Source organism: Malus domestica, chromosome 16 (assembly GCF_042453785.1).
Source record: "Malus domestica chromosome 16, GDT2T_hap1".
NCBI classification, from domain to species: domain Eukaryota; kingdom Viridiplantae; phylum Streptophyta; class Magnoliopsida; order Rosales; family Rosaceae; genus Malus; species Malus domestica.
Genome location: NC_091676.1, coordinates 7,471,052 through 7,497,630, shown reverse-complemented (window position 1 = coordinate 7,497,630; position 26,579 = coordinate 7,471,052). Strand labels below are relative to the sequence as shown.

Genomic DNA, 26,579 nt, shown 5'->3' with positions numbered 1-26,579 from the left:
GATACGTACCACATTAAAGAAAATTGCAGACCGTGGTATCTATCATTTGTATTAAATTGTTAAATTCTCTCTATAACAAAATTTGAGAAATGTTTGCCATAAATAAAAATGGTCAACAAAAAAGGAACTAGACGTTGGAAATAAAGCTTTAATTTTCAAATTAATGGGTCCCGAATCACACTCCAATACAAATAAAGGTTGTTGCTTTCATATGAACGTTGAGGTGTTGATCCAATTTAGTGAAAAAATAATAAATAAAATTTCCAAGAAAAGAAAATAGGAGAGACATCTCCATCCAAGAAAATCAACAAGAAACTAAAAACCCAAACTTTAAAGGCAAACAAAAACCCACACTCCCTTCCCCTCTCTCTCTCTCTAAACCTTTCATTTTCTGCACATTTTATCGGGGTATAAACTGTAAAACCAAACATGGAATGGACCCAATAAGGCGCCTTTCTTGAATTCTAATTCACAATTCAAATTTCTAGCCATATTTTAAACGACACCATTGGAGGAGAAGGCAAGAACGCTGAAATGGGTGAATCGGCCTGCCTGACGAGATCATTCTCCGACCCTACTGAAGTCAAAGAGGTCAGTCGTCCTTCCGCAGAATTTTCCATTTCTTTGATTCTTAAAGTTGATTCATGGGTTTTTCTTGTTTTCTCTATATCTTTGATGGGTCTTGATCCGATTGGTTTGTTTTAATCGCATTGCGGTTTGTTTGGCTGCTGAGAAATCGTGGGAAAAATTGAGAACTTGGGTCAGATTGGTGTGGATTAAGATGGTTTGGTTAGAGCTATTCCTTTTGTTATTTTTAGGGGAGGAAGTGCGCGTAGTGTTGTAGTTTAGGCGGTTTTTCAATGGATGCCTTCAGTTCTTGGTTTCGTTCAGTTTGTTAGAGAGAGAGAGAGAGAGAGAGAGAGAGTTTCATGGTGGTTTAGATGATATGTGTATCTCGGTAGTTCTTGTTGGATTATTGAATTTTGTGTTTGGATGGACTTGTTACGTTTTTACGAGTAGGATTTTGAATTCAATGAGGAAATTGTGATGTGCTTTTCATTGCAGGGTGACCCCCTTCGTTGCCTAGGAGAATCGATCTCCTTTGGTAGGTATATGTCAGAACCTCTCTCTTGGGAGAAATGGTCTGCGTTTTCCCACAATCACTACTTAGAAGAAGTCGAGAAGTTCTCTAAGCCCGGATCTGTTGCTCAGAAGAAAGCTTATTTTGAAGCTCACTACAAGAAAAAAGCTGCTGAGAAAGCAGCAGCCTTGCTTGAGCTGACAAATGCTGGTGCCTGTAATGTTACAGCGTCATCAGTAACTATGTATGCAAATTACGAGAGCTCCTCCATGGACATAGACTCGGTGAATGGAGGGAGCCAGATGGTTGTTGATAAAGAACAGGAAAATGTTGTTCCAAATTCTGAGGTAGAAGTATACTCAGCTGATGTGAATGGCCATAATCAAATTGTTGAAGGGAATCAACTGGATACCGCCAAGGTGGCCAGAGCAGAGGCGGTAATTCAAGAAAGTGTTAATTTGGAAAATTCTATTCACGCTGAAATCTCGAACCGGTTTGAAAATGGCAAAGACCAAAATGAGATTGTTGCCACCCTAGAAGAGAAGATGCCAAATAAGGTAATTGTAGGGTTTTGCCCTGTTTTGACTCTTGTATTGCTTGATCACTTTTTCTCACCGCACAAACTGTTGTCATCTCACAGATCCTCCAGGAAGCTGCCGGTGAGGAGAATCTTGCTTCAGTGAGCAAGAAAAGATTGATGAACTCTTCCCCAAGGTTATCCACCAAAGGTAGACCACCCAAGGTACCATCGCCTCCTGCCAAACAAGCAACTCGTGTGCAAACCATAAACGGGAAAAATGCCACTCAAATGGGTAAGAAGGTTTCATCAGACTTAGTTGACAAGAGGAGTTTAACTGCAAAATCTCTCCACATGTCAAAGCATTTCACTTCTCATGGTGGTGAAAGTGAAATCAGTAAAAGAACTTCACCAATTGTTGAGAAGACTAGAAATTCGAGAAGTACTACAACTACACTTAATATCTCCATGAATAATCCAGCTTCTCGACGAACTGCTATTAGGGTATGAGTTCTTACCATTTAATGTTATTCTTTCTTCTTCATTCATTTGATTTGTGTGTCTAATGTGACACCTCTAATAAGAATATTCTTTTGCCAACTTAAGGCATCTGTTAGCGGGGTATTGATGCAGTCTTCAGTTGACCCATGGTCCAAAGATAGAAGGTATTCTGCATTGTACTTCACATGCTCGCAAAATGTCTCAGTCCATTGCATACGCCCTTACCATTTCTGCTATTTATACATGCATTGAGTACTCTAACTTATGTGATCAATTACATTATTTCCAGGGCGAAAACATTACTTAATAAGTCGGTAGCTGGACCAATTGCAGATGGGAAGTGGATATCCTCCTCAAAAGAGTAAGAACTTTGCTACTGACATGCCTATGAATTTTTCTTTATGTTCATTTCATCTTTTATTTATATCTATGCTCTGGGGTGCTTACCTAAAATTGGCGTTATTCTATTTTTAACTTTGTTTTTTTTTTTTTCAGGAACTGATAACTCTTTTTCTGTTAATTTTAGATTTACTTAACAAACTCTACGAACTTTTATTCGTATAATGTTCTGGATTGTATTCTGATTGGACTAAAATAGTTAGTGCACTAGATTTCAAAGGGACAACCAACATTTTCATAAACTTATGATTACGCCTTTCTGTTTGGCAGCGAATCTTCTACTGCAAATGGAAGTAAACCACGACCCCCTATTGTATCCTGTCCTTTTAGATTGAAGAGTGAAGAAAGAGCAGAAAAGCGTAGAGAGGCAAGAATCGATATTATATTTTTAGTTCCCTCCTTATCGTGCCACGGTTCATTAAATATTTTAGGGTTTCTTTGCTAAGAGAAAAGTCTCTTCTTTTGCTGCACCAGTTCTATAAGAGGCTGGAAGAGAAGAAAAATGCCAAGGAGGCTGAACGTGACCTGGTGCAACTGAAATCTAATAAAAAGGTTAGTTTCTTATGAAAATATTGGCAAGGGGTTTCTTCTTTTTCGAGTTTTGCAATGCGAGTTGAATTCTGTAACGTTTTATGTACTTTTATCTTTATCAAACCATTTGAAAGTTTACTTAAAAGAAAGAAAATTTTATGCAGGAAAAAGCAGTGGGGGATGTTAATAAACTGCACCACAGCACTGCCTTAAAAGCGAAACTAAACCAAGATCTGTCATCGGCATCACAATTTCCAAGTGATCACTTGAACAAGGTATACACATTTTGTTCCAAACTTTGTATTTGTATTAGAGCATGCAGTGAAGGCTTTCAATAGTATTTGGAAAGTTTCTACTGCAATAACCTTTCCATTTTATCCCTCTAATGTATCTTCTTTTATTAACGGCGGACATATACAGTCTCGGTCACCAAAACTTGGGAGACACTCTACTGTCAGCAAGGTTCTGGACTCAAGCTCTCGACCATCGGTCAATTCTCACAGCTCCAAGTATGTCACACAAAAATATAATGTGAGCACAAATCGAACGGTGCCTTCTCTTTCAAAGAATGCTCGCGAGAATGCTCCTCCCAATATCCAGAGTTGAGGGTGTCTAGCGCAGGAATATGCATGGAGATTGATTGACTCAGCCGGTTGACACCCTCTGATCGAAAAGAAAGGGAAAAGGCCGGCTACTGCCCAGAAGGGCTGCAACTACTTTCTGTAATAAGAAATATGGGGTAAGAAAATAAGTATGCGAGGATGGATTGGTTTCCTTTCGGGGAAGGGGGGGCATTCTGTCTTTCAGTTAGAAGTGAAATTTTGTAGGGTTTATCTTTCATTTTTGTAGGGTTTATTTTTGACTCAGTTGTTAGTTTCATATGTTTTTCGTTTCATAACTTGTGAGGAGTGAACGATGAGTTTTATGCGGAGGTACAGACTCGACAAGAAAACCATTCTGGCAAAGATACAAGAAATCTAGTGCACATCTCATCAAATTTAAACAAGAAAGCTTATTATGCTAGGGTTTTGCATCACTCATATTGTAAACATTTCGACATTCAAATCCAAACCGGTCAGAGATATAATATCCAGATTCGTTAAGTTGGGATACTCAACTTATGTTGGCTTACCAAAACGGAAAAAGATATAGATCATTCTTCGTTGAATTGCGCAGAAGAAGAGTGCCGGCGCAGGGGCATATCACGATATGAATAGACCTTGATCTATGACAGAATATTCTGATGGGTCACGTCACATGGATAATCAAATCTCAGTGCATCGTACAAGTGAGCAGGAACTTCAGAAATAAGTGCAGGATCATTGTACTCCGGGAACTCTATGTTTTGAAGTCCGAGATTCATGCCATAGCAATCACCTTGAAACCAACAAATTTGAAAGTCGTCATCCAAAGAAGCAAAAGGTGATGCACTTCCCACGATTAGGCTCCTTTGGGCGGATTCCAAATCAGTAACGCTACTCAAGTTGAAGCCCTGGTTCTTCATGTTTGATGTACTACTGGAAATGGTCTCAGAAACTTGATGGTTTACAACACAGCTCTTGATTTGATCAGGAAAGGAGTCTGCCGTGCTTATTGTTGGACTTACTTGGCTACCCTGATTATTTATGTACTCAGAGTACGAAGGCTTACTCTTAGCAGGGCCAGTTACATCTCCCTCCACGATAGAAGGTCTTGGACTAATGGAAGGAATTGATTGTAGTCGATCAACTTGGAAATGGTTGTGTGGACCGGACAGTGGTGGCTTGTTGAATCCACTGTTCAACTGAATAAGTGGCTTCTGCTCTTTTTTCAATTGAATTTCGTTCCAAGAATACTTTGTCCGGATAGTGGATTCAAATTCTGTGAAGTTTACTTCAGATTCTACTGATGTAAATGAATGACTGGGGCGCACCTGCGGAGTCATAATCTTCTGAGAATCAGGAATATTGCCATTCAAACCTTTTTTGGTTTCTGCATAAGAATTATTGAAGTCCAGTGGTGAAATCCTGATCTTCTGCGAATCAGGAACATTTCCAATCACACCGTTTTTGGGTTCTACACAAGAATTATTGAAGTCCACCATCTGTAAACTCCTGGTCTTTTGAGAATCAGGAATATTTCCGTTCGAACCTTTCTTAATTTCTGCTACAGGCTCTGAAACAATCCCCTTTGCATCACCCTCGTGGCTCTTCGGATCCACACACTGAGCAATTAAGTTATTGCCAGAAACTCTGAAGCTGCCATGTGCAAGATCATTTTGTTGAATGCTGATCGAGTTCTGAAGGCCAAAACTTCCTTGAGCATCTTTTGAGGGAGAATTGGAACGCTTCATCCCACCAAAAGAAGATGTAAGGTCATTTTCTTTTTGCAGCCTACCCAAGTAGAGCCGGTACTTCTGCACAGGAACTTTCTCAGTGAGAATAAGCATGCAATGTAACCATACTATGTATTACACTTTAGCTTTTATTACCCCTTTTGTTACAAGAGAGACTGAGTTTCATTACTTTAGTGATAAGAAGATAGTGATCTACTAATTTCAAATAGCTATCTACTACTTTCTTCATACGTATTTTAAGTTTGAAAATCAGACTGAGATCAAAGAAATGGGAGCAATGTGTGTTGTCACTATACTTGTGTGTGTGTGTGTGTCTACATATTATATACATATATATATGCATATTATTGCATAAGGAAATTATCAATCGCAAGGTATTCTGGGTACCAAGTTACCATAATGAGAGTATTGCGGTGTACAAATCCTACAAGGTAAGTGTTTCAGATGTTATCAGGAAAACTAAACAGTGAGGTATTTACCTGCAAGTGGCTAGCAACATTTTCTCTTGTCAACCAAGGCACGTTCATCAGGTCTAGTATTTTCTTCGGACCAACTTCTGCCAAACAGACATTACACATCATCGCTCTGTAGAAATATAATAAAGTTGGTGGCGATATCATTGAAAAGCAGCACAAAATGTATTCAGACTTATGGTTCATGATGCTGATCCAAAAACCTAGCTTTATAAGCAAGGAATTTACTTACTGTCAAATCCAATCTGATGTACTGCTTTTACAAATTTCTGATGAAGATCTACAGACCAAACAACTCTAGCTTTTTTTGTAGATGAACAATCAGCAAAGTCTTTGTCATCATATTTGTTATCGACATCCTTTCTTTTTCTCGATGAAGTGAGGTCATCTGAACTAAGAAAGTATCCCTCATCATACTGATCTGATCCACTTCTTATAAGCTGAATACCTTCGAGGCTTTCATGACTCTCAATGTCTTTTATCTCATGTATCTTCCTTCTAAAGACATGCTGCCATATATTACGTAGTTCTTTCATTCTTATCGGCTTAAGAAGATAATCACACGCTCCATGTTGAACTCCTTTCATAACCCTACTCGTTTCTCCATCAACAGACATCACTGCACAAGTAAAATGGATATGATAAGTCAGAAATTAAGTGGTGACAGACATTTTGCTTTTGAAGACAACGCTTTCTTGGTCAATGGCGGAGTACTGACTAATAACTGGAAGATCCATCTCAAGTCCTACATGCTCGAGAAGCTTAAAACCATCCATGTCGGGCATGTTCACATCACTGATTACAATGTCATATCCATTTTTCTTTTCACGAAGCAAGCATAAAGCTTCTGTTGCCAAACCACAGGTAGTCACTGAAACACAGACAAAAGAGGGAGGAAAATTCCATCAGAAATAATGAAAAATTTGATGCTGTTATCATTGAAAAGCTGATTATATTTTCAAACTGATCAAAACATCCTGTCTAACAGTCGGAAAAAAAAAAACTGTAACACAGACGGAATTTAATTTCTAAACGAGTGGGTGTTTTTAAGGACTGCATTGTGAATGGAAGCCTTCTCTATCTTGTTTAGATCATGTATAAGTAATCATGCATAAGAATCTCCCCCAACATAATCAAAGTAACTACTGTAAAGCTATGCATCTTGAGCAGTGACTGTAAGACTGCTTCAGTTCCACATATGAAGTACCACAAAAAATTTGATTGAGCAAGGATCATAAAGTATGTTAAGGTATTACAAAGACAAAGAGATTGCTAGAATGGGTCTTTGATTAGCGTAGTTGAAACAAATATCGAAAGGAAAATGCACTACATGGCACTTAAACCCAGAAATCCAAGCATGACAGCAAGATTTGGACAGTATTTAACTGCAGCAAGTTGTCCATACAGAGATCAGAGTAATAATTATGCAAGTCCACTACCAGAGGCACCAAAGAACACTCCAGTTGTTTGAAATCGATCAACTTTACGCACTTATATTCGATAGAATAATAAATAATTAGTATTTAATTAAACTAACTAATAAAGGAAACAGTACACTTTGTTCCCAATTGCACAGTGATCACATTATCCTCCTGCCTAGCAGCCTGTAAAGACAATCAAATACTCAATCTCAACTAAACCCTGATCATTCTGCTAATCCATTTACTTAAATCGAAAATTCGACAACTAAATTGCTGCTTCTGGGGAGATTAAAAATCCTTGCTTTTAACAAACCCAGTTGTTCAAATTACCAAATAAGATCGAAATTTCACTGATAAGTAAGAACCCACCAAAACTAAACCACAACTAAAGAAACCCATCTCAAAAACGCCAAAAACATTCGGAAATACCATGAATTTCCAGAAAAAAAAAGTAGAGGAAAAAAAGTGTAAAAATTGGAACTTTAAAGAATGATTGAAATAGGGGAACAGTGACAAAACTGAGATAGCGTGAACTAACCTTCGTAGGAGCACTTCTTGAGCATCTTTTCTAAGATCCTAAGCCAAGTGGGATCGTCGTCGACGACGAGGACCCGGAGGCCAGCCGGAAACGAATCGTTCCGGGGAGAAGAGAAGCTACTCTCCATTGGGAAAAAGTTAAAGGAAGAAGGAAGAGTTGAGATTGAAGTGGGAAGGGGGCAGAGTGGGGACTTACAGCTCGAATGAGACTATATAGCTTAAGAGTGTCTCCAAATTTAAAAAATGGCTTTCTTTGGATTTTATGGCAATGCTTTTTAGAGAGAGAGAGAGAGAGAGAGAGAGGAACCAACGAATATTTGGCGCCGGATGGCTTAACAGTCACTGTGGTTCACGTTAGCTTCTAATCATTTTTTTCTTGGGTTGGCAAAAAATATATTTAGAGAAATGTGCAAATAGAATGAGTTGCTAAATTTTTTAATCAAAATAAAATTAATTATAAACTTTTAATTATCAATAGAATTCGAGGAACATTAAACAGGTACTGTGGTTTATATTTTATCTATTTTTCATTTAGTGTTTTTCAATAGAACACGTGACAAAGTTTTAATCATATAAAATCGAAGGACACTAAGCAATCAAGTATACTTCATCAATCGTCAATTGTTTGCTTAGTCTCTACAGTTGTATTTTTTTAATATGGTTAAAAATATATGCTTGGGTTATATGATTAAAAGGAATAAAAGATAAACAAGTCTTACCATTGGTATCCAAAAAGAATATATGGGAAAGATCAAAGCATGTTAATAATTATGAAAAATTGGGGGTAGAATCTTGGGTTAACCAGATAAAAGAAGTAGAATCTAAAGGTGGGAGTGAATATGCTTTGTGAAAGAATGATTGAATGAACAAGGGCATCTTGTAAAGAACACATAGGTAGCTTAATGCATCAATTTCAAACACAAATCACAGACTAATATCTTCAATATCACGTTATAGTGAAATGCACGAGTGAGATTTAAAAAAACAAATCTTGTTCCTTTATTGATTTCATTTAATATATATTTCGATGCATTTAAAGTCACGAAATATTATAACCGCATACTAAAGTGTGATTTTATCAGATTTATCTTACGTGTAAGGACTCCTTTATTTACTCTTCACCTAAGATCCTTTTGCAATAATAGTTTATTGTGTATTCAAGGCCGAAAGAAAGAAAATAAAAGGCAAAGCCTCCCTCTTTGTTGGGCAAAAAAAGCTATTGTTTATTCTTGTAGACCATGAGAGGAAGGTGATAGAACAATTTGGAGTAATGTTTTTGTTGCTTTTGGTCAAAAATATGAATTCATGCATGTTGGATGGGAATATTTTTGCTCGCCTTTATGATGAGATTCACCACTCTATTTATTATTATTAGATAAGTTTAAATTTCAAGATCTGTGTAGTAAATTAAAATAAATCTCAAAATTTAAACTAATCAAACGATTATAAGTAGAATGGAGAATAATACAACCTCTTAAGGGCGGTGAGCTAAAATGCACCTCATGTTGGATAAACAAAACAAGGTTTTGAGGACAGGTGGAATGCATTTGAGAGACAAAGATGAAAAGTTGTCTGAAGCATTTTTTTGTAGTGGTTGGACAAAATGCCAAGACCATATGAACTTTAAGACAGCTGAAACCCAATTGGTACCAAACTCACAAAATTTGACCTTTTAATTCTTTCAACCAATGTTTGTAAGGCATGCATGTTCTTTAGACCAGTCTGATTACACATTATCCAAATCGTTCAGTGGAAATGGAAGCATATGGGAAACCCCTTTTCTTAATTTACTTGTTTAATGTCATTGCTAAACAAATAATGCATATAATTAAAGTATCTTTAAGTACTTAGGGTAAAGTCAATTTTTTTGGGCAAATGCATGCATGGCACCATGGCACATTGTGCGATCCGAAAATCAGTCGCGGCCAAGACCTTAGTATCTTCTTTTAGAGAAAAACTTGAGTGTAATAGTCGATATATATCTTCATTTATCTATCTCATGTATCATCTGACTTACTTACTCATTACGTAATTTGATTATGTCTCCCCCCTTACAGGTAAGAATGTCTGTTGCTATGATTTTTCACTAGTATTAATGGACCCATAAGTGTTTAAAGAACTAAAAATCAATAAGAGAAGGACAAAAACATCCTTGTTTGTTTACATTTTATAGTGACATTAGCCATCAGCTTACACAGTGTATTTTGTCTCCATCTCATTAGCGCGTGGTTTTCAGTCTTTGTTTCTTGTCATATTTTAAACCTGAAATTAGAGAGATTCTAACCCTCGTTAAGTTTAGGGTAATGCTAGTGAGATTAACTTTTTAAATTAAATTTTGTAAATTATATGTCTTGATTGTTGATGATCAAATTATTGCTTAAATGTTGATTAACGTGTTTATTTCTTATTAATGACACATCATATCATTACAAATTTAATTTAAAATATTAGTTTACCTAACGTTGCTATTAAGTTTAACATCACAATTAAGTAACGACTTGCATGATGCTAATCTCGAGGGAACATCTAACTTTTAACAAAAGAATTAGTCCTTAAACTATTTTCTATTCACTCCAATAGCTAACGAGGCCTCTAGATGGATGACATACAGTCAGTGACATAAGAGGATTCTGATTAAGAAAAAATTATTGGCAGAGTTTGCAGATTTTTTGAAATATTTAAGATTAAGGGAGGCTAATCATCATCGTTAATTGAGGCCACGATGACCTAAGCAGAAAAATACTGAAGCTAGGATAGTGCCATTTGCTCCACATTGGTGCAAAACAAAGTGGCATCTTTTCTGAAACTCCATTTAAAAGAATGGTTTTAGTTGTGCCAATGATCACTTAATTAGGTTTCTTGACCAGCAAGAACAAGATTTCCTCGCACACTTTGTGAAAGAGACACATGTACATATACAAGAGAAATGCTAAGGAGATTCTCTTAAAGTGAGACTTTTTATGGATTTTCTGTCACCTCACACTTTAATGTCAGTAATCATGCTAACATTAGAAAATATTGTGCCAAAAATATGAGGTGACAGAGTCATACTTTTAAGAGAGTCTCCTTAGCATTTATCATGCATACAAATAACAAACGGCGATTTATATCATTATAGCAGTCTTCCAAGTTAATCATGCATTATTGTTATACTTATAATGAATGACACTACAACAATATCTCAAGTCAGTCATACATTATCATGCATTTTTAATTTTATTACACAACAGTGCATGCTTTGTTTAAAATATAGTCGCAGTGTCAGAGATATTCTCATTGTAAGTAAGTCTTCCTCCACTTTGTGTATCATGTAAGATCCCACATTGCCGAGAGGTGAGGATCATGTAAGCCTTATATGTACATTCTCGTCTCTACCTAGCACGAGGTCTTTTGGGAGCTCACTGGCTTTGGGTTCCGTAGGAACTCCGAAGTTAAGTGAGTTCTGGCGAGAGCATTCCCAAGATGGGTGACCCATTGGAAAGTTCTCGTGTGAGTTCCCAGAAACAAAACCGTGAGAGCGTGGTCGGGGCCCAAAGCGGACTATATCATGCTACAGTAGAGTCGAGCCCGGGATGTGGTGGGAGCCGGGGCTGAGATGTGACATATCCAAAAATGCAAATAATTGCCATGTGGAGTGAGCCTAAATACATTTTTTTTTACAGTTTAAAAATTGGACTAGTTGATGGCTTTGTCACGACAATCCATTCTTTCAAAGACCGGAAAGACTCACAAAAGCATTTTAACCTTCAAAAAACCACTATCGTGATGACTCACCAGCCTAAATACATGTTTGAACCTCATTAACTAGTGGGTGAGCCATTAACCCTCAATATTTTTCTCCTACAACTCTCAAAAACTTTGAGGATTTATAAAGCCTCTAAACGCATACTTTTGGGAGAGTGGGAGGTAGAAAAGGACTTTGAAGAGATAAAAACTCAATGGCTCTAAAAGGAAATGCCCACTTAGAAATTCTACAATAAATTAATTAAAGAGAGGGTGAGCATGATTGGTGACTAACAAATTGGGAGGATGAATCCCATTTGCAACTTCTTATCAGTGGAGTGCCTTTTTATTTGTTTATTTAAAAGTTAAAAGAATATGACTCTGCCCCTTATGCTCTCCTATGATGCTTCCCCTATTCTTTACCCATTTAATCTTTTATTTTGTTTTTACTCCCCCCTTTAACTGTTGTTGTGGTGCTGAAGAGAACTTTAACGAAAATGTCTTGGTACTTTTCACTTTAATGAAAAATCACATTTTTATACTAAAAAGTCAATCCTGGTACAATTCACTTTACCCTTTATTTTGTTCTTATAGTTAAAACTCAAAGTTTTCAAACCATTTTCATTAGTTTTCCTGGTGCTGAATACAATGAGCAACCACTCTGAGAATATGTTTGGAAAAAAAATTCGGTAGGATTTGGTCAAGTTACTCTCGCAAAATAGTATGGTATGCCTTTTTCGAATACAGATGGGATCGTGTTCATGTGAAAGTGTCTAACTATTCAAATTTCGGCTGACTTGCTCAAATTTTTTTCATATGTCTAAACTTGTCGACAATAAAGAATGTTAGGTTGTCTAAAAGCAATATATGCAAAAAATGAGTGTAGTGAAGATGATAATGCTTCATTGGATGTATGGGTACACGAGAAGAAATAGGATTAAGAATGAGAATATCCGAGTAGAATTTATACAGCTGATTCTACTTAGTGGGATAAGATTTTATGATTGTTGTTGTTGTATGTCTAAACCTGTGTGTAGGCACCACGTGATGCGTTAGCAATGGGTTTGATGGATTTTTGGACCCAAAGGTTCAGAAGCTCAACCTAAATGATGAGACATTTTGATAAATGGGCATTCATTGTCTAATTGTCATGTATTATTACCAATTCACTAATATTAACTTCTACTCGTGTATTTACGATGATTAAAACTTTGTGGCCTTAGCACAATTTTACTATACTGATTTTTTTTTTCACCATGAGTTTTCCTTTTTAATTTTGTTGGGCAGATCACTGTGATAGGAATATTGCATGCCAACAACTACATAAAACAAACTTGGTTTAGCTGTGCCAGAAGTTACTCAACCAGGTCTCTTAAGGATGCAGTTCAAGGTAATTCAAGCCATCCAGTGAAGTTAAACAGCATGATTTAAAATGAAGGCATAGTAGTTTGCTTCCTGTTGAGGGTATGATATGCGTTTGTTCTGGCACAAGGGTATCCCCTCTTCGAGCATTCGGCTATCTTCACGGTATAGGCAATCTTCAGTCCTACACTTACCGATGCTCAGCGGGGAAAATCTGCTGGTGGCGGCTTCTGGAGCTGGATTGGAGCACAATCAAGCTCAGGATCGTTGCTTTTTAAAAAAAAAATCCTGGCCACATAACCAACTCCCTCAAGGTTAATCTTATTCAAAGTAAAACCTATGATTCTACTAACGCCATCTCTAATGCACCGGAGACTTAAAACTCGTATATAATGAAATTTCATTAAAATGAAGTTCCATCGTGACATTACATTCTTAACAAAATAATTCTTTTGTGAACTTTTTCATTATTTTATAAGAGATATCAAGTAATGAGCAGAGACCATGAATTGCCTTCCATTCCAACACTCAGTTTTCAAAAAGCTGAGTTGAATGCCAAGCTTACCTCTTATACATATTAATCTTTGAATATCTGGTGCTTCCGCCAGAGACTTGCAGGTGTCTTGGTCATTGGAGACGGGCAGGATGCTGCCAGATGCAGCTCAAGATTCTCCAAAGCTACCTGCTTATCGTCTGAAAACAGGCATTCGGTATTTTAGTTGACTATATACAGCTACCATGAGACAGCTCGTCAACTCACCATGGCAGTTTACATAGAACTTCCCTATATTAAACTATATATACATTGAGGTAACGAGTAATCTGTGTACTTGCAACTTCATTCTTCCTTTGTGAGTCAGAGCATGTAATCATATACCACAATAGGTGTTGCCGGCACAACAACAGGTAGATTTTCAATATAAAGATAGAAACGTCTTAGGTTCTCCTTCGCAAGGGTTACTGCATCAATAACATCGCCGATGCTAGTGAGAACCCACAAATCTCTGGAGCTAACTCTCTTTAGGCTGCCGCGGCAAAAAGGGCAGGATTTCGATCTTGCATTCCTGCAATTCAGGCACATTACAGAATATATATATTTTCCACAGGCTATCATCACCTCACAGGTAAGTAAAATGATTTTCAGTTTTCGTTAATAAGTGAACAAGTGAAAATGGAAATTGATCATACCAATCGTGGAAGCAGGTGATGCACATGGAATGTCCACAGTTGGGCAACACCATTTTTGTACAGTTTTCCATGCATATCCCACATTCATCATCTCTCTCTAGATCTTTATCCGAATGCTTCCTCCGGTCTTCCATCCTCTTTCTGCCCAAAACATCTGTGCATCGGCTTCTCTTATTATTATTATCTTCCAGTTCGTTAAATTCACCTTCGAGTTGTCTAAGATAAGGGTATATTACAGCTGCAATGATTTCCAGCAAAATGCACTGAGATGTCGAAACAAATTTTTCGAGTATGTTTTTAATAAGAAGCAAACAAGAGAATAGCATACCATAAAATTCCCTTAAAGTGGCGACCTGTTCTTTGGAGGACAACGAAGGCATTCCATCCTGTACAATATCATAAGCTTAATTTCGGTCTTTAGGCGACAAAAGATTTTCTTTCTGCAGGAGGCAAGGCTACCACGAAATATAACAAATAAAGCATGAAACCGAGAGCAGCCCACCTTGTATACAAGGACGTGGTGAAGGCCTAAATAATTGGGAAGTATATCAGTGCAACGACAATCCATCCATTCAATGAGATACAGGAAGAAAGGTGCAAAGGGGCTATAAGCCAATCTCATTTGGATACAGTTCCCATCATAATCTCCAGGAAGAGCAGCTGCCCTGCAAAAATCCCATCTCAAAAACCAATGAAAAAAAAAGATCAAAATATATTTGAACCTCATCTGGGTGTAAATTGGCAACATAAAAGCAGTAATGTATATAAAGCTGGAGAGTTTCTCACCTAAAAAACAGCCTTAAGGAAACAGTGTTAAACTTAAATGCCAAAAGGAAAATTAAGCAGCAAACTTGACCTTCTCTCTCAAATGACAAACACCACCCAACAACCACAATTCAGTTAAATTAACCACCCAACAGAACAAACTACTCAGAAAAGGAAAATGCACATGGATTATCCACAGTTTTGATTGATCACCAATCAAGAACCAAACTTGATCATAAAGAAATAAACACCAACAAAAAAGAAGAAGATTTTTAGAGAAAACAGAGACTCACAAGGTATTGGCATGTTGGATATCAGCTTCAAGAGCTTTGATGGATTCTCCATAAGAAGACTTGCAGGCCTGAGCTTGCCACATATGTTCTTTCTCTTCTCACTTTTGAGTTTTGGGAAGGAAAAACAGAGAGAAGGGAAATAGAAGAAACACAAAAGGAGGAAAGAGGGTGGGGGATAAGATGAAAAGAGTAGACTTTTGTTTTTTGGGTGGAGTTGGTTTGGTTTTTGTTTTTGTTGGTGAATTATGTTGGAGGTTGGAGACATATGATGGTGGGGTTTGTAAAAAACAGGAGAGAGAGAGAGAGAGAGAGAGAGAGAGAGAGAGAGAGAGGCTTTGCTTAGTGATCAAACCTTTTCACACTTGAAGAAAGGGATGACTTCTCTTTCATTATTTTATCAACTTAGTGAGGTTTGGGCTCCTACTTGCCCTTTCCATCCAACTCCAAGACCAACTCTGACTTTTGATAATCGATACTTTGGATTAAAGTCCTCCTTAATCAATGTTGTCAAAGAATAAAACCACCCACTTTTGGTACTAGCGTATATTATTAATCAAAGTATTAAGCTCCTCATTATATCTATGCTGGTAACTTTCCGTCCACATTTATGTATCATTTGATGTTGCAAGTTATGTGTACATGGCACATCAATTAATTAATTTATTAGATATTGATTATATTCATCTCACATGTGATGGTACACCAATGTGGTATAAATATATGGTTTTCCTAACAATACTCATGGTATTAATACACTAGTATTATTATACATGTATTTATTTTATATTTATTAATATTATGTATTTGAAAATTAACTATATTTTCACTCATATATGACATGGCCAAAGCTCAATTTTCAACAATACTGATATTATCTCCAACTTAATAATTATGTCTGCACAATCCATTAGGTGTGAAGTTAGAATATTTAAACTATTATTTTCCTTAAAATATAATCGATACGAGATGTTTCAACACATCCTTAACATTACTCTCTAACTCTTAGTATCAAAATAGCCACATTGTGCTGTGCACAACACAGCCACAATAAATTGAATTATGCTTTGCATGAACTAGCAATGCGAACATAAGTAACTTTCAGTCGTTGATGTATATTTGAATACACAATCGACCCGATTGATAAATACGTGTTTAGTGTGTGGGGTCAGAAGTAATGAATAGTGACCAAGCTTAGGTGTCAAATATAGTGGACCCTTAGAATGGACTTGAGCCCATCCTGAGCTTGGCCTTTAAATTTTGTTGCTACTCTGTGCTGTAGCCTAGACTTGGAAACCGGGTCCAATAGAGATGTAGAGGAAATCTTCTGCTTTGATACGCCTCCCAAGACTGCAACAGCAAGTACACAATAAATGGTGATCTTACGTCCATCTACTCGACTGAGAACGGATTAATTTCTCATGGAAAATATTTGGCTTCTCATCTATGTTAATTTTTGCTTAGGTTTATTTTTCTTTTTGAACAAACGATATTATCTACATTAAGGGCAAGTAGTGATCTAAGTCTAACAATGAGCTAGCAATAATGTGGTTCAAATTTGCTTCTGGCAATAATCGAACCTAAGACCTCTCACTTACCAGTTATGAGAAATACCGCTAGACCGTAGTACTAAGTGTTAGATTTCTTTTAGAAGTGCTAATATTGTTTTATAATAATTGAACTCTTAAAATACTTTGGCACAAAAATAAAAATTTCTTTTAGAGAAACGCATGTTCTTTGAAAAGCATTTCCATTTACTTCAAAGTTGCCCTTGGATTGTTTTTATTTTTTATTTTTTGAACAAACAATATTATCTACACTAAGGGGAAGGGGATATGTTTAGCCTCATAATGTGCTAGCAATAATGTAGTTCAAATTCACCTTTGGCGATAATCGAACCTAAGACCTGTCATTTACAAGTTAAGAAGACTATCAGTAGACCATAATGCTAAGTACGAATTGTTTATTTTTTATATAATGACATTATAGGCGTTTTAGTCATCCAAGTAAATCGAATTTGATACATTTACAATTAAAAAAAAATATTAAACTTTAATATTAATAATGCACATATATATGATCTACCTTTTGAGTTGTTATTAACTTATTAGTGATGATAGAGATGGGGGAGACCATCAGGGATTGCAATGTATGTGTCCAAAGAGAGATTTTCAGTAGATCAAAAAACACGACCCGATATTAAGTATTATAATATAAATAGATAAATACTTGAAAAAAAATTTCAACCACTTATATTTTCCACATACAAAAAATATATCGTGTCCAAGATAAAAATAAGGCATGAAGTCATCATCTTCATCCTTTTTCAAACTTGAGAAAAGCTGGAGACAAGTTGGTCCAAAAGGGATGTCAGAAAAGATAATTCGTTGTAAGCGACAGCAAAAGCCAATTTTAAGGCAAGTGCCATCAAGTCTTGATAATGTTGCTTCCTTTTCTTTCACTGAAGATGCTAAATTCTAATTCGTCATGGCTTTCATCCTAATTCCGGTTAAGTTTCTATTTTATTATTATGATGATCATATATGCTTTGGCAAATTGTCAATTACATCTTTATGAATCTCATAGATTATTGTAGACATCGAAATTTCGGTAAATAAATGTTGACCGATAAATCAAAGTATCAACGCTCATGTATTACATAAATTTTACACGTAGCGTGTGACTAAACGAAAATTGAAATGAGTTGGAAAAGTCATCAAATAGGACACGTGTCAACACTTGGCAGAAACGACTTATTTCATCTGGGATATTATATTCAAAATTAGGCCTTGGAAAATTCTATAAATACAAGCCCATTTCATTCATTTGGGAGGAACCAAAAATCATTAGGCAAAACTCTTGAAGCTCTGAAGCTCTGAAACTCCGAACCTCTCAAGCATCCAGGTTCCCGAAGAATCAAGAAAGCGTTCTTCGTTCATCGTTCTTCCAAGATCAAGCCCGACGGCCCTTGAAGAAAGCGTTCATCGTTCATCACTGTTCTTCGAGATCAAGCCCAAAAGCCCTCGAAGATCCGTTCGTCACTGTTCTTCGAGTTCAAGCCCAAAAGCCCTCGGAAATCCGTTCATCACTGTTCTTCGAGATCAAGCCCAAAAGCCCTTGAAGATCCATCAATCACCATTCTTCAAGATCAAGCCCAAAAGCCCTTGAAGATCCGTTCATCCTCGTTCATCCAAGATCAAGCCTCAACGGCCCTTGGATCAATCGCACATCCCACAAATCAACACCTTACGGAGATCGAATCAGATGATCAAAATAGAGAGAGATTGTAACCCAAAATCATCATCAAATACAAATATTTGTTTGTGCGCGTTGTTCTTGTCTCTTTCGTTTCAGGAATTTTCCGTGTTCACAATTATATTTATGAGTAAATTTTATGTATTTTTGTGCCTTACAATTAACCACAATATTTTTAGAATGAGGATGTGTCTCAATATTATTAATGTTGTGTTGATGCTTTGACTTTATAGTTTTCAATGTGTACTCGATACCATTATTGGAAGTCATTGATAACCTTGATTGCATACTTAATTGTAATATTTGCTCTGAATATGTACATGTACATAAGTGTGCATGATTGAGTTGAGTTCAATTCAGTTCAGTTTATGCTTCACATCACAACTGAATCAACATTACCATCACAATTTGATATAGTTCAAGAATTAAACAAGCACAAAGGAACTAAATTTTCTTACATATATGACAGTTACCTTAAATTGAATATTGGGCTGTTTAGGAAGGGGTCTTACGAAACCAAACCAAATGATTGTAGTTTCGTTCAGGTAGTTTAAGATTACACTTTTTAGTGTGAAATTCAAATCAAACCATCCCTTTAGTTTAACAGGTTTGAATGGTTCAATCGGTTTTTACCATTATCATGTACTAACAATTGTACACATGTTATGTATGTGCTTAATAAAATTGTAAAAATAAAATTTACAAAGAATACAAAAAATGGTTGCAAAATTATTTTGCTAACGACTTCAAAAGATTAGGATGTTCATATTTTTAACGATTGACTGTTTCTAGATGATTATTTCATCACTAAAAATTTATTTTATTTGAGAAAAAAACGTGAAAGAGAAAATGAAGACAACTAATATGGTTACCTAGCTGCGAGGGTGTGAAAAAAGAAAAGAAAACTATTTTGTGTTTAATTTACTATATTGCCCATAACTTTTATTTTATTTTATTTATTTTTTTTGTAGATTAATAGGTAGTTTAGAATTTCTTAGGTGAATTTATCTCTCCTGGGGTTTGTCTTGGGTACCAACCAGTTAGCAGGTCTCGTGCAATTTCTCCCAAAACTTTTTATCCTAACCGTTGATGCAAAGAGCAAAATCTCAACCGCACATTTCTCGTAGGTATTACAAAAGATTGATTATTGATGCTTTTGTTGGTGGCGATAGAAAAAAAAAACAAGGAAATTTTTGAAATATGTTCAATTTTATAGGCCTACTTTTGAAATAAGTCAAATTTTTAATGACTTTTAACTTTTGAAATAGATCCAACTTTTAATTATTTGGAACATATCAAAAGACCCGAAACAACAATGGATTGCAAGTGGTAAGTGGTAGGGTGGTGGCACTTACAACTTACACAGTGAATTCTGCAGAACCAGAAACACTTGCATGTCAACCAAACTTGTACGTAAATAGAACAAAAGCAATAAAAATTCTGATAGCAACAAATCAAAGTGTCATCTGTCAGTCTTGGCCACATTGTCATATCTGCAGCAACACGACATATAAACATGCAACATCATAATTTGGTTTACAATCGTTAGTTACAAGAAAAATCAGTAGTAATTTGTGTACCAACTTAAGTTTTTTAGAGGGACGACTTGAAGCCACGCATGTATTTCAAGACATTGTTTAAAAAATCTACATACAACACAGCTCATCCGCCAAATCATTTTTAAAACGCAAAATAATGACTTTTTTTGGTACTCTTTTTCAAAGTGAATATAAAGCTAAACCAAAAAATGAAACCAGAAATTAATTTTCTAAGATTCCAAAAATCTGATAAAAAGAAACGAACGTGGATGAACATTGCAGACTCGTAAATAAAAAAAGTGAAAGGTGCGTGGACCCCTTGCTTAGACAAACATGTTAACCTAATTACAATCAGTTTCGATTTCATCAAATGAATGAACACAAATTCTCAACACTGGAAAAAACATAGAAAAATGGTTTGTTTTATCTCATGAAATGATCAAATGGGTTTCTCATTCTTCCTGTTCATAATTTATCTTTGCTTTATATCATCTGTTATTTCCCAGGTTCAAGGTATGTGATTTTTTCTGTATTTAATTACCGATTTTTAAGAGATTTTCATGATTACAGACGCATGCGTTTTGCTAGGAATTGTTGGTTTTCAGACTGACGATATGTTTGAATTGAGTATATGCAGATTTTGTGAGCATAGATTGTGGAGGGACAAGTAACTACGCTGACACAAGCACTGGACTGGCATGGATTTCAGACGCGGGACTCATGTCCCAGGGAAAATCAGTCCAGGTCGAAAACCCTAATGGAAACTTGTTGCAGTTTCAGAGACGCAGGGATTTTCCCATAGACAGCAAGAAGTACTGCTATACATTGAACACTGTGGAGAGGAGGAGGTATTTAGTCCGGGCAACATTTCAGTACGGCAGTCTCAAAAGTGAAGACACATATCCGAAATTCGAGCTTTACTTGGATGCCACGCAGTGGGCAACCGTGACTATTTTTTATGTTTCAAGAACATATGTGAATGAGATGATCATTAGGGCTTCGTCGGATTCTGTCGATGTGTGTATATGTTGCGCAACAACTGGGTTTCCGTTTATATCGACTTTGGAGCTGAGGCCTTTGAATCTTTCAATGTATGCCACGGACTATGAGGATGAGTTTTTCTTGAAAGTTGCAGCTAGGGTGAATTTTGGTGCTCCAAGCAAAGATGCTATAAGGTAGAAAACCAGATTGGATGTTGATGTTTTATTTTTTTTTAAAGGCATTAGGTAATAGAGGATTGGACGAACAGAACTGAGCACCAGAATTAGGCTGGTTCGGATAATGCATCTAGTGATTTGATCCTTGAGTGAGAATTTATTGTTTTTCGCAGGTACCCGGATGATCCATATGACAGAATTTGGGATTCTGATCTTGTGAAAAGGCAGAATTATTTGGTTGGAGTGGCACCAGGTACAGAAAGAATCAGTACATCAAGGGATGTAGACACAAGGAGTAGAGAGTACCCGCCTGTTAAAGTAATACAGACCGCGGTAGTTGGCACGAAGGGAGTGCTGAGCTACAGATTAAATCTGGATGGCTTCCCAGGAATGGGTCGAGCTTATGCTTACTTTGCAGAAATTGAGGATTTAGGCGCAAATGAGAACCGGAAATTCAAGTTGGAGCAACCTTTCTCGGCTGACTATAATAGTGCAGTGGTAAATATCGCTGAGAATGCAAATGGGGACTACAGGCTTTATGAGCCGAGCTACATGAATGTGAGTCTGGAGTTTGTTCTATCATTTGCCTTTGTTAGGACCCCTGATTCTACGCGAGGGCCGCTTCTAAATGCAATGGAGATAAGTAAATATGTTCAAATTGCTGCAAAGACCGATAGGCGAGATTGTAAGTCCATGATCTTGGTGTTGTTTATTTAAAAAAAGTTTGCATCAGATTGGATGCGGTTTATCATTGATGAGCTGATTGCTATGCTTGGTTTTTAATTGGTAGTGGCGGTTCTGAATGTGCTTCACTTCATGGCTGCTGAAAGTCTATCAGTAGATGAAGGTGATCCTTGTGCTCCAACTCCGTGGGAATGGGTGAATTGTAGCTCCACAGCACCACCAAGAATCACAAAAATGTAAGTTCTTCATACCTTCGCAACAACTCTGCTTCATGTCGATTTCTGTTACATTGCTATTCAATACTAGGATACTTAGTTGCCAACAAATTTTACTGAATATTGCAGCAACCAACTTGAAACATGCAAAACCATCTGAAAGAAAATATACAAATCAAAAGGAAATTTGTAGACGCTAAGTGAATGGTTCAAAGTTAGAGTCATGGAATTAGTTAGCTTTGAATGTTCATCAAAAGCACCTTTTATGGTGCAGTGCTGATATACAAAAGCTGAATTCATTGACAGAATTGCTTCTGCATCAAGCATTCAAATATCAGATCTTCATCTTCACTTCTGAACATCACACCGGAAGATATCACTCACTAGTTATTTCATTCAGCACAGTTGCTTGCTTATAGGTTTGTCGATGGATGTCTATTAAAACCCCTTTTTTCACAAAACAGTGCAAGGTATTGCATCAATGGACTATTGCAATTAAAACAATGTAGGTCATGAAAATTTCGTCTTGATTGAAAACTTAAAAATTGATCAAATGTCTCTACAGATATTAAGCATTTTAAGTTTACGGAACCCTCTAACTTGTGGTATAGTGACCTATCAGGACAGAATGTGAAGGGTGAAATCCCCGTGGAGCTTAAAAACCTGCAGGAGTTGACAGAGTTGTATGTGCTATTATCCTCTAAAGATGCACGCCTTTGTATTTTTTTAATCATTACATTGAGTTTGCTTGCAATCTATCTTTCTGTGCACTTAGGTGGTTGGGTGGTAACTACCTTACCGGACAATTTCCTGACATCAGTAATCTTATCAATTTAAAGATTCTGTAAGATCTTCAAATCTTCTCCAAACTTACATATTTGAATTCAGAGAAGATATTTTTCCTTCAATGATGCATTTCTTTCATATTTTGCCAACTTGGAAGGCATCTGGAGAACAACAAATTGAGTGGTTCGCTACCTTCTTACCTGGCTAGCTTGCCAAGCTTACAAGAACTGTAAGTAGCCATTGGATTGTGAATTGGATACTTCCATGTATCATTTGGATTAGTATTGAACATTTTCCGTTGTGGGGAAATGCTGTAATCTGATTATCTGAAATCCTTATGTTATGTGGCAGGTACATACAGAACAACTCTTTCAGTGGGGAAATTCCGGCAGGACTGTTAAGGGGGAAAATCACATTTAAGTAAGTTTACTTTTCACTGATCTATGCAATGCAACAAACATGACAATATATCGTAGCCTAGAAACTTATCGACAGATATGCTATTTCATCATGCAGATATGAATATAATATTGGACTACGTAAGAGGGAACGAAAACAGAAGCATTTCAAGTTGATAATTGGAATTTCTGTTGGAGTAGTTGCAACTGTATCCTTGTTATTATTAGGGACTCTATTGATATTGCGTAATCTTCAAAGAAAGTCATCTTTTCAGAGAAGTAATGGAAAAGGTTTGTACGCAAGAATCTGTTTGCTGTGCGGTTCACAATTTCTGCAATGTAACATCTTTTCTTGTGCATCAGGTGACTCGCTGCGTGCCAGCACCAAGCCTTCAACTGGCTATTCAATTTCTCGTATGGATGAAGGCATAGCTTGCTACATTACTCTTCCTGATCTGGAAGAAGCGACTAGCAGCTTTTCAAAAAGAATTGGAAAAGGAAGCTTTGGGTCTGTATATTATGGAAAGATGAAAGATGGAAAGGAGATAGCAGTTAAAATGATGGCAGAATCATCTACCCACGTGAATAAGCAATTTGTAACTGAGGTAGCACTCTTGTCACGTATTCATCATCGGAACTTGGTTCCTCTAACTGGATATTGCGAAGAAGAACATCAATGCATTCTGGTTTACGAGTATATGCACAATGGAACCTTACGCGATCACATACACGGTCTACACTCTCATAAAAAAGTTGTTCTTTGAGTTTATGTTCTTAGTTCTAACAATTTCATCCAAATCCATGACATAATTTGGTGACAACAGGTTCTACCACCCAGAAGCACTTAGACTGGCAAACTCGCCTTCGCATTGCAGAAGATGCAGCTAAAGGTATAAGAGGGAACTTCTGATACTAATGTATGCATACTTCATTTTTCAAGTGCATGCTATTGACACTAATATGTATAGGTCTCGAGTATTTACACACTGGTTGCAACCCTAGTATCATCCACCGGGACGTGAAAACAAGCAACATTCTCTTAGACATAAACATGAGAGCAAAAGTGTCAGATTTCGGATTGTCTAGGCAAGCAGAAGAGGATGTAACGCATCTATCAAGCGTGGCTCGGGGAACAGTAGGCTACCTTGATCCTGAGTAAGCCCATGACTCGTATACGAAAAATTAATTATGTTCACAATCTCTCCTGTATGCACTTAATCAGCCATGTTAATCGTCCGATGCAGGTATTATGCTAGTCAGCAATTAACTGAGAAAAGTGATGTGTATAGTTTTGGGGTTGTTCTTTTGGAGCTGATTTCAGGAAAAAAGCCAGTTTCAACAGAAGACTTTGGTTCTGAGTTGAACATTGTTCACTGGGTATGCTTTCTGATTCACTGAAAAAACATGTCTGAAAAATGTATATGGAAAGTTTTAGCAGTACCCCTTGAACTTAGTACCTTCTTCTGGTTTACTCCTCTCGACTTTGAATTTCGTTTTGAGACTCCATAATCTATTAAAATGGGAGGTGGATTGTCTGCCCTCCCATTTCCATACTCTTTCCATCTCCTCCTGTTCTGTGTGATCACGGTTAAGCCAGGTTAATATTTTATATTCCTGTTACTTTTTGTTTTATTATTTTTATAAAAAAATCAATATAAAATGTTGATGTGGCTTAACCGTAACCACACAAACAAGAAGAGATGGAAAGAGTATGGAAATGTGAAACAATCCACCTCCATAAAAATGTGCCAATACTCTCAAACTGTCAAGTTTTCCGTCTATTTAAAGGCATTTTTCGTCAATCCATTTGAAGAAAACTAACGGAAACTGTGATAAATTTGACATTTGGGAGCAAAATGGTGCGTTTGAAAGATTAGGGAACTCATAACCAAACTGAAAGCCCAGGGGGCAAATTGAAAGCAGGTTTATAAATTCAAGGGCTTTGCTAATTTTTCCGGAATAAAAATTCAATGACCGGTTGATATGCGCGGGATTTTCTAGGATACTCTGGTGTATATGATAAACCGACATCCATGTCTGGTTGATTCTTGACATTTGGATGTTTGGCTCCACATCCAGTGTGTCATTCATCCCGTGTATATCATACACCGGAACATAGTAGAATTTTCGTTTTATACACACCATATAATCACTCAAAATTGTTGTTTTGCAGGCAAGATCCTTGATTCTTAAAGGAGATGTTGAAAGCATCATAGATCCTATCCTAGCAGGAAGTGTGAAAGTTGAGTCCATGTGGAGAATTGCTGAAGTAGCAATCCAGTGTGTTGAGCAACATGGTGTTTCGAGGCCAAGAATGCAGGAGATAATCGTAGCCGTTCAAGATGCTATGAAGATTGAAAAGGGCAGTGAATCCAACCAGAAAATATCACCCAGCAGTAGCAGTTCAAAAGCACAACCCTCCAGGAAAACTTTGCTAACAAGTTTTCTGGAAATTGAGGGCCCTGATTTGTCCAAGGATTGTTTAGTCCCATCAGCCAGATGAGATGATGATATATGAACGCTCTTTCTTTTGACATTTCACCACTTTAACACCAACCAACATTACTTTTCTTTCTCATTTGAAAATTGTAATTATTGGTTTTACACGATATATATGAAGTGGCGAATCAAGGATTAGAAATTTGGATCGTTTCAATATTAAATGTACAAGTTTTTTTATAAAAACAAGCGCGAAGAGCATAAAAAAAAATTTCAATTTATATTGTGATAATTTTTTGAGTGTTGTTCACGCAATCTTTCAAGATATGTCTAGTAGGTACAAAGTGACCCGTACAAATGATTCGAAATGTCCATAGAAGACATTCACATGTATATTTTCTAAACTCCGGTCCTGGGACCACCCAATGTGCATCCACCTCTATGTATACACATAGAGAAGTAATTTTTATTACAAATAGTTTGACATGATATGTTGCCGCACATGTCGGTTATGTTTATTGAAGTGGATGGACGTGCCTCTGGTGCGAAATTGCACATCGTGAAAAGTTTATTAAGCCCTATTAACCTTAGTTTGTAAAATGGTTTTAGTAAGAACTCTTGTTATGCGTACAAGAGTATTTACTACAATCAATCACTCATGTTAACTGATCTAGCAATTGGTTTACTAAATAGTTCGGCATGTTATTTTTTGTGTCTGGACTGCACACTATCTCATAAACCCTTTGCATCATGGTTAATTTCCGTTTGAATTTGTATTGACATGACAACTTCTTAATTATTTGCTTTACATGCGTGACCCGTGACAACCTACTAAACTGATATTTCTCTTAAAAAAATTATATTAACAAATTGTCGATGCAAGTGAAGTGTTATAACGTCTGAACGGTCTATAGTCGTCCATGGTGCGTGCAAAAGATGCTAAAACGTAACCGTGTGGAAAACGACATGCACTTAGACAAAGCA

The 26,579-nt window shown here is 36.7% G+C and overlaps 4 protein-coding genes across 9 annotated transcripts; 2 read left to right on the top strand and 2 right to left on the bottom strand.

Annotated features, from left to right (window-relative positions):
- Positions 1 to 217: 217 nt before the first annotated feature.
- LOC103416564 (protein WVD2-like 7) lies at positions 218 to 3,981 on the top strand. Its single transcript, XM_008354813.4, has 9 exons — positions 218 to 591; positions 1,066 to 1,638; positions 1,722 to 2,102; positions 2,205 to 2,263; positions 2,389 to 2,460; positions 2,769 to 2,865; positions 2,973 to 3,050; positions 3,194 to 3,304; positions 3,450 to 3,981. Exons 1-9 carry the CDS (start codon positions 535 to 537, stop codon positions 3,633 to 3,635), a joined length of 1,614 nt encoding a protein of 537 aa, XP_008353035.3. The 5' UTR covers positions 218 to 534; the 3' UTR covers positions 3,636 to 3,981.
- Positions 3,982 to 3,996: 15 nt separating this feature from the next.
- On the bottom strand, positions 3,997 to 8,129 carry LOC103416563 (two-component response regulator ARR11-like). 2 transcript variants are annotated; one of them, XM_008354811.4, is made up of 5 exons: positions 7,797 to 8,129; positions 6,556 to 6,708; positions 6,070 to 6,456; positions 5,844 to 5,920; positions 3,997 to 5,424 (listed from the first exon to the last, which is right to left on the bottom strand). In XM_008354811.4, exons 1-5 carry the CDS (start codon positions 7,921 to 7,923, stop codon positions 4,255 to 4,257), a joined length of 1,914 nt encoding a protein of 637 aa, XP_008353033.3. In that variant the 5' UTR covers positions 7,924 to 8,129; the 3' UTR covers positions 3,997 to 4,254. The 2 variants fall into 2 exon arrangements, with proteins under 2 accessions (XP_008353033.3, XP_008353034.3); XM_008354812.4 differs by having other exon boundaries at positions 5,844 to 5,917; positions 7,797 to 8,040.
- Positions 8,130 to 13,263: 5,134 nt separating this feature from the next.
- On the bottom strand, positions 13,264 to 15,376 carry LOC103416562 (E3 ubiquitin-protein ligase AIRP2-like). Of its 2 annotated transcripts, none has more exons than XM_008354810.4 (5): positions 15,127 to 15,376; positions 14,571 to 14,733; positions 14,397 to 14,454; positions 14,069 to 14,306; positions 13,264 to 13,944 (listed from the first exon to the last, which is right to left on the bottom strand). In XM_008354810.4, the coding sequence occupies exons 1-5, from the start codon at positions 15,207 to 15,209 to the stop codon at positions 13,737 to 13,739; spliced, it is 750 nt and encodes a 249-aa protein (XP_008353032.3). In that variant the 5' UTR covers positions 15,210 to 15,376; the 3' UTR covers positions 13,264 to 13,736. The 2 variants fall into 2 exon arrangements, with proteins under 2 accessions (XP_008353032.3, XP_008353031.3); XM_008354809.4 differs by having other exon boundaries at positions 14,571 to 14,748; positions 15,127 to 15,357.
- Positions 15,377 to 20,084: 4,708 nt separating this feature from the next.
- LOC103431864 (probable LRR receptor-like serine/threonine-protein kinase At1g67720) lies at positions 20,085 to 25,797 on the top strand. 4 transcript variants are annotated; one of them, XM_017331342.3, is made up of 14 exons: positions 20,085 to 20,222; positions 20,554 to 21,091; positions 21,247 to 21,758; positions 21,864 to 21,993; positions 22,584 to 22,655; positions 22,748 to 22,816; positions 22,916 to 22,987; positions 23,110 to 23,178; positions 23,275 to 23,447; positions 23,520 to 23,888; positions 23,981 to 24,046; positions 24,125 to 24,311; positions 24,401 to 24,533; positions 25,330 to 25,797. In XM_017331342.3, the coding sequence occupies exons 2-14, from the start codon at positions 20,637 to 20,639 to the stop codon at positions 25,657 to 25,659; spliced, it is 2,637 nt and encodes an 878-aa protein (XP_017186831.3). In that variant the 5' UTR covers positions 20,085 to 20,222; positions 20,554 to 20,636; the 3' UTR covers positions 25,660 to 25,797. The 4 variants fall into 4 exon arrangements, with proteins under 4 accessions (XP_017186831.3, XP_070671179.1, XP_008368257.3 ...); XM_008370035.4 differs by having other exon boundaries at positions 20,203 to 20,429; XM_070815078.1 differs by lacking the exon at positions 22,584 to 22,655.
- The last annotated feature ends 782 nt before the right edge of the window (positions 25,798 to 26,579 follow it).